Source organism: Musca autumnalis, unplaced genomic scaffold (genome assembly GCF_047663935.1).
Source record: "Musca autumnalis isolate F117 unplaced genomic scaffold, ASM4766393v1 scaffold_1, whole genome shotgun sequence".
NCBI lineage: Eukaryota > Metazoa > Arthropoda > Insecta > Diptera > Muscidae > Musca > Musca autumnalis.
In genome coordinates, this window is record NW_027411644.1 from 275,125,493 (window position 1) to 275,133,624 (window position 8,132).

General features: G+C 37.9%; 1 protein-coding gene across 1 annotated transcript; it reads left to right on the forward strand.

The window, feature by feature from the left end:
• The first annotated feature begins 1,729 nt into the window (after nucleotides 1–1,729).
• Nucleotides 1,730–7,559, forward strand: LOC141391283 (uncharacterized). The gene is made up of 2 exons (XM_073964194.1): nucleotides 1,730–2,262; nucleotides 3,065–7,559. The coding sequence occupies exon 2, from the start codon at nucleotides 3,773–3,775 to the stop codon at nucleotides 5,009–5,011; it is 1,239 nt and encodes a 412-aa protein (XP_073820295.1). The 5' UTR covers nucleotides 1,730–2,262; nucleotides 3,065–3,772; the 3' UTR covers nucleotides 5,012–7,559.
• Nucleotides 7,560–8,132: the final 573 nt, after the last annotated feature.

Below are 8,132 nucleotides of genomic sequence, written 5' to 3' on the forward strand. Positions count from 1 at the left end.
CTAACACACACACGCTCGCACAAACAGAGGGCACACTTACAAAAAGATTTACCCATAAATGAACTCAAGAAAATTCAAGTCGAAATGAAAGCCGTGGCAAAGCAGAAAGGGTTGTCGTGCGAGTACCATCATTGATGGCTTGACAATGCCACCAAAGGCATTTGAGGTGTACAAAAGGACTTCTTCAATTTCTTTTGAAAAAAAAAGTTGTATGTGCAACGCGGCAACTTGTGGCGCAAAGTGTGTGAGCGTCATCTTCTTAATAGGCAATTTTTGCCTATTGTCTGCCAGATTTTTTCTCTGTTTTGTTCACAAGAAAAATGTTCAGGGCAAACAATGAACAAGAAATTAAAAAAAAGAGTTGAAAAAAATGAATAAAATTAACAAAACGAAAAAAAAACTTGGTAAATACAAGCAATTCCGCGTAAGCTATTGTATTGACAAATTCAGGCGTGATAAGTTCATCTTTTTTGACGCAATTGAGTGGTTGAAGTTAGTAAGGGGTAGGTATGTTAGGTTATATAGGCGGTTTGTAACATGCGAATAGAAAAAGTTCCATAAGATTTTCAGTGTAGAACGCACAGAAATGTTGATCCTAAGCAAAGATTTTACATTTTCCGTCATTAGCAGAAGATTTTTTGATATTCGTCCTTAAAACTTGTGAAAAAAATCAAGTAGAACAGCTCTGTGATCCTTCTGTCTCTTCATAATTTCAATATTTTTCTAATTTCTTAAATTGAATTGCCTTTATTTTAAGGTTTTACTGACGTCTTAAAAAATTCAATATTTGTAGGTCTAAACGTCGGGAATATATATCCATAAAAAATCTATAAAAAATTGTTCTTATTTTTAAAATACATATCTTTGGTAGTTATGTAGAGTGTAAATGCTGTCACCTAATACCCTCTCTCTTTGAATTTACCCCCTTCCCAATCATCCACCAATAAGTTAGAATGTAAATTCTTCGCACTGTTGGCAATGACATTTTGACAAAATACGGTTAAATAATTGACGCTGACAATCAACAATGTAAATAAAAATAAAATTTATTTAGCGGCTGGAATCCCACTTAGACCACAACAACAACACCAATAACGACAAGAAGGACAACAGCGTAATACCTCGAAAGGGTTGGCATCAATTAAAAAACCTCGAAAAAAATATACGACCAAAGAAGATATTATAATAAGCGTAAATGAAAATGATGAAACATAATAATAAAATTGTACCCAAACATTTGCAAGGACAATGGGAAGGGAGGTATTAAAAGAGTCGAAAGAAAACAGGAATAAGTTGTAATGTGGGGCGTGTTAATAACTGCAAGGGGTTGTTACAACATTTGTCCTTCAAAATCACAGCTAGGTGGAAATATTTTGTGTAGGTGTAGGTATTGACAGGGCGGTAGTCTTAGCATGCGTTATGTAGGCATTTTCCCTTTTATATGTCCTGCTGAAGTGAACAATTGCATATTGCTTCCGACACGTAACGACATACACGCAAATTCAATACAAATCTCTAAAGACCCCAGGAATTGCCTCGTAAACTAAAGGAACCAAAAGACATATGCATAATTACCCACATGTCACGATATAAACAAAACGCACAATCACACACACACACACACACACACACACACACACATTGTTGTGAACAATCAATGCACAGTGATTGTTTCGAAGAATTGGAAAATTATTCCGTTATTATTAGATTTACATTCCTGGTTGAGCAATTGAAGCGTACGGACGTCATAAAACTGTGTATAAGTGGAGCATTACAACAAAGTTTTTCTGTGAAGCCTAACTGTTGAGTCTTTTGGAGAATTTTTTGCTGTGTGGATTTGTGTGGCTGTGGAGCAGATTTTTGCGGCTAGTGGTGCTAGTGGTGTAATTATTTTAATTATTTGGTGTGTGAAGGCTTGGAATTGGAGTCTTCCTGCCATTTTTGGGGTATAACTGGTTTTTTGATTATGGCCACGCATATGGCTGAAGGGTGTGAGGTTATGGACGTTTTGCCGTCTGTACCTCAGAGTATGAGTGTGTGTGTGAGTGGTGCTGCAGTTGATGCTGGTGTATGTACAAGGAGTAAAAGAGCATTAGAAAATGGCGTACGTGCCGAAAGTATGCAGAATGTAAAGAAGGCAAATACAAAAAAATAACGGTAACGGCAATGAAGATGGTGTGCTGCAAAGCAGCACGAATAGCCAAGGACAAAAGAAACGACGCTTTAATGATGAGCCGATTTTTTACAAGGAGGACTTTCGAGGTAAGTTCATGGTATTAATTGATACAAGTGAAGCTGATAATATTAAAAACAAACCGTATTAAAAACGGGCTATATTTAATGGATAAAATGAAAGGAGTGGAGTCGGAGGAATTAACAAAAATTAAGAGGGTAGATGCTATTGGTGTCACGCTTATAGAATAACCTTTGAAGATGCGGCTTCCGCTAATGCATTCCTGAAAAATGATGAAATTAAAAAGTTAAAATTGAGGGCTTTTGTGCCAAAAAATTTTGTAGAAACGTATGGCGTGATCAGAAACGTTCCCCTCAGTTTCTCTGAAGAGGAATTGTTAAATGGGATAGTTGCCGAAAGAAAAGTGATGTCAGTCAAAAGATTTACGAGAAGAGACAGCAATGATGATGCAAATCCTCGGCCAACTGAGACCATTAAGGTCTGGTTTTTGTGGTGATGATCACCCTGCATGGGTGGTCTTCAATCATACCGTTTTGGTTGTCAGCACGTATTTCCCTGCGGTAAGGCAGTGTTTAAACTGCGGCAGACTAGGGCACACAAAAATGGGTTGCCGGTCCAATTCAAGGTGCTTAAAATGCGGCAATGAAAGCTGCAATCATGACTGTGAAATTAAATCATGCATTTTATGCAATGGAACTGACCATGGGTGCAAGGAAAAAGAGAAATGCCCCAAATGGGCAAAAGATATTGAAATGAACAAAATAATGACCAGAAAGAAGATGACAAAAAGGGAGGTCTTCGACTCATATAATACTCAGAACCGTTTTGAAATCTTATGGGATGATAATAATTTTCCGTCTCTTCCCACAGGTGGTAAAAAAAGCAGCGATGGTGGCAAACAAAATGTACCTGACAGTATTGACAAGGATGTCAATATGATTCTCACGCCTTTCACATACAGCTCGGTTGCAAAAAAACCGAAAAAAACATATGTCCATAGGCCTGGAGTCCAAATGGGCAGAAGAATGTTTGACGAACCATCTCCTTCTAAGCCAGTTTTCATGCATGACAACCTAAAAACCACTGAATTGGAGAAAATCACAATAGAGCTACTCAACTTTATGAAAGACTTTTTTAAAACAACAAATAACATTGCGGCGACGGAGCATGGGCCACTTCCAAGCTAGAATCCAAAAATGTGGTGTTGCTGTAAATGGCGATGAAAGCCATGAAGTACCCAACTGTTAAAATGGATACAACAAAGGTATTTCAATTTAATATTCAATCATTTAGAAGTAATAAAAATTTTATTGAATTCTACTTAAATAAATATCAGTATGATATTGTAATATTATCCGAAATCTTTGCAGAAGATATCAAGAACAAAAATAAGCTAATCAATTTCAATCTTTTACAAAAATTTAGGGCTGATGGTTATGGAGGTGTAGCCATTGGTCTTAAAAAGAAAATAAAGTTTGCTAAGATTTCCTACATTACCAACTATGACATTTATTATCATCAAAACTCTCAATTTACGTCAGAATTCTTGTGATTGCATCTGTTTATTTCCCACCCTCTATGTCCTTCGAGGATTTTAAATATGAAGTTTCTAAATTATTGCAGTTTTTGGAACATTTTGAAAATGTCCTTTTATGTGGCGACTTCAATGCCAGAAATTCCTGCTGGGGGGATCATGTGGTCTCTCGGAAAGGAAAGGAGCTGGAGATTGCTACAGCGGAGGCGAATCTCGTTTGTGTCAATAATGGAAATTTTACATTTAAAAGGAATCGGGACTCCCGGGGATCGGTTCTGGATCTGACCTTTACTAGTGCTGGTCTGAATGTGCAGTGGAATGTACTTGAGGGACATTGGGGTGGCAGTTGTCACCTTCCAATTTCTTTGGTGATTGAGGGACATGGTGCCCGACAAGGAAGATTTCTTCACAAGAAAAAATTAATCAGCTCGCTAAACAAGCTTGACTTAGAACCTGACTTTGCAGCTATAGAAGACTTGATAAGTGATGAGATTAAAGCGGCTACGTCTAAACTGGATAATAATAGAACTCCCAAGTACTGGTGGAATGACCAGTTGGCGACGCAATACAGATTACAGTTGGCTGCTATGAAAAAAGCAAGAAAATATCCCTGCTATGAGAATCTCATCAAAGCCAGGGAGGAGGTGGAGAAGTGGAAAGATATGGTTAGTAAGGCAAAGAGTGATAGTTTTTTGGCGAAAATAGATGATGTAAATAAAGAGTCAAATTCACGTGCAGCATGGCGTTTTATCAACAATGTGCGGAATAGAGCGTCGGCTGTATCAAGTAATTGGAATGATGAAAATAATGGTGACTACTTGGAACTCTTGAAGGACCAGGTTCCAGGAAATATGGTGAGCAGACAAGCATCCTTTGAGCCCTGTAATAATGTTGATCCGGTGGTCTTGGACTATGATCATTTTGAGGACATTCTCTTTAAGAAGAAAAAAGGTTCTGCTGCAGGCCATGACGGCATTACTTATGAGATGTTAAAGGCTCTCCCTGGGCTGTCAAAAAGGGCTTTACTTACTGCGATGACCAATGCACTTATGGAAAATGCAATAAGGGATAGTTGGCGAGTTATAAAAATTGTACCGATTCCGAAACCTAACAAGGACTTAGATCTCATTGAAAATTACAGGCCGATTTCGCTGATATCGGTTTTTATCAAGTGCATAAACTTAATGCTTAAAGACTTTATTCTTGAACACTTGGAAAATGGGGAATTTTGCCAGTGCGTTCCTTTGCATATAGAAGTGGAATGTCCACTTCCACATGTATAAATGAATTCTTGCATCGTGTGGCTCTGCTTAAAGCCAACAATTATAAAGTCCTTGTCCTTTCCCTGGACATAGGTAATGCCTATAACTGTGTGCGTATTGATATCTTGGCTGAAATTATGAAGAAAATAGGTTTAAATACCTACATCTCCAACTGGATCGTCAACTTTATGTCTAGGCGAGTTTTGAAGCTTGGTGATAAGGAGATTGAGGTGGCAGATGGCCTCCCACAGGGAAGCTGTCTGTCTCCCCTTCTTTTTAATTTATATACAGCGCATCTACATGATATTGAGGATTCCAGAACATTGGTATTCCAGTATGCGGATGACTTCATAATCATGGTGTTTGACCATGACTTTGATTTGGCTTTACAACAATTACAAAGGAAAACTGGTATGTTCAAAAGAAGGTGTGCGGAACTAAACTTAACATTCAATCCTGAGAAGTCCAGCACTATGTACTTTGCAAAAAACAGTATAAAACAAATCCAACTAACTGTGGATGGTAGACCGATTCAACAAGTAAGAAAGTTAAAGTTCCTTGGCAGAGTGGTGTCAAATTCTCTGACGGTTGCTGATCACTATTCATCCATTAGCGAGGTGGTGAACAACAGGTCTAGACTTCTGAAGTGTCTGACAGCAGTTAAAGGAGGCCTCCATCCCAAAACTTCACTAAAAGTATATAAAAGTCTTGTAAGGTCAAAAATTGAATATGGCAGAACTACCACAGCCAATTCTCCGATGTATGTAAATAAATCAATAGAAAGGATGCAAAATGAGTTGATTAAGAGATCCCTGGGAGTTACCAGATCCTCCCCCAACCATTCAGTTTATGCCTTGGCAGGTGAAATGCCTCCTAAATACAGGGCAAAGATCTTGACTGCGAAAGAAATTATCAACAACTTAAAAAGAAACAAGTACCTTTATGGAATTATTGCTGACAACCCATTGGTTAAATCCAGCTACAGTGTGGTGTTTCATGAATTTGCCGAAATATTCAGAAGAATTAGAATAACGTCGTTTACACGACAGGACAGATTAGTCATACGATCTAATCTTTTACCCTCTAGCAAACATAATCTGGGCAATGAAGTCATCCATGCGATATATAACAACGAATTGGCTTATTATAGTAACTGCAATTTTGCTATCTTTGCAACAGATGCTTCGCCGGCTGAAGTTGCAACTGGTTGTGGCGTATATGATGTCAAGAAGGATCACCGTTTTTTGTTTAAATTGAACATAAAAACCTCCTCAACGTTCGGCGAACTGTTCGCGCTGCGAAAGGCGTTAGAATTAGCAGTGGAGGAAGGCTATCATAAAGTTGTCATTTTCACCGATAGCCTTGCGGCCTGTAAGGCTCTTGGCGCTGCTGAATCGGACAATTGTTTGGTAGCAGATTTTCATAACATTCTACAGGATTCTTTGATTGATATATGTCATGTTGTTTGGGCTCCAGGCCATAGGGGTATCCAGATTAATGAAGAAGTCGATTATCTGGCAAAACAGGCGGCTGATGTCGGTGCACCGGTTGATGCTGACCTAACTCCGGGGGAAGCGCTGTTGGCAATCAAAAACATGGTTATGGCGAGTTGGAATGAAGAGTTTGTTGAGCTTTCCCAATCCAAAGGAAGGCATTTTTTCCAAATTTTTGAAGATGTATATTCAAAACCATGGTTCAACAAAGGGAACTTCAACCCTAAGGATACTAAACTCATCAATAGGCTAATGATTGGCCATGCCTATGATAAAGTCCATTTACATCGTATTGGATCTGTGAATTCGAATCTCTGCGAGGTATGCAATATCCCTGAAAATGCCCAGCATGTAATCTTCGACTGTCCTAAATTTTCATCTATTCGTGACTCCTTTCCTACACTATTCTACACATACCATGAACTTATTCCTCTTCTTAAGTCTAGAGATGTAGACATTTTTAGACTCCTGCTTGATTTCATTAAGCAGGCGAGGATCTCCTTATAACCTCACACACACTTTAATCATACTGTGATCTCGATATCTGTGATATTAATTTATAAGTCTGCTTGATCTCATACTATACTAATACACACTCTCCTTTCCCCTTCCCCAATTTGGCCTTCATTTTATTTATTCCCACAGCCTATTTGTTCCAGTGCTCATCGCTACTGCTCGTTTGCTGTCTATTTGGATTATGTCCTATCGTTTTGCTGTACTTGTTATCATGTTGCAGTGCTGGTTTGCTGCGAAATTTGTATGCTGATGCAAGTCCTTGTTTTGCCCATACGACGATTTATACACACGCTAAATTGATCTCAACCAGGTCTTCGTGAGTCGTATATTTTTTATCTGCATGTTTTATAATGTCATTCGTATTTACATGTTAATCTAATTTGACACCTTGCTGTATGGACTGCAGCTTTCGTTTTTATTCAACAGACTCTACTTGTCAACACTACTGTTGTATCATCGCAACTTGGAATATAACTTGGCGTTTTGTATCCTGAGGATCGCCATAGCAATCTCTCTCTTCAGGAGTGGAGGATCGTTTTATAACACAAAAAAAAAAAAAATTATTAGATTTAACAATTCCCAAAATCAAATTACCTGTGATTGCAGGAAGGAATTCTGTGAAAGATGTAAAGTGCTCGAAAATAGGGAAACGGACATGGTCTTCAAAAAAATCAGGACATTGAGGTATCAGCTAGAAAATAGGTCTATTAATGATGGAACATGAAATCGAGGTCCTTAACAATTTTATGAAAAATATCCAAGGGACCATTACATTTTGTAGGATTGGAAAAAAATTAATTCTAAATGATCCCTTGCAAAAAAGTCCATCACAGTGGATGCATTCACATGAAAAGTTGTGACAAAAATATTTCTAGACAAGCTATCGATTTGAAAATTAAGTTATTGGTTCCGAGTGAGTTAGAAAAGAAGCTTTGCGGATTCTGAAACTACAATGTTCACAGATGAGACAAATCAAAACAACAAAAAATCGCTGGAGGGATTTGTAAATAAATCGCAGTCAAAGATCACACTTTTACGATTTTTTGTGGTCTTCACGATTTTGCTTGGAAACCGCAAATGTTGTAGCAGTTAAAATTTACCTTAACGATATTTTCTTCGGCTTTATTATTTTT

What these genes read in the sequence shown, in the direction of transcription:
- LOC141391283 (XM_073964194.1), top strand. Translation starts at nt 3,773, where the DNA reads ATGTCCTTCGAGGATTTTAAATATGAAGTTTCTAAATTATTGCAGTTT.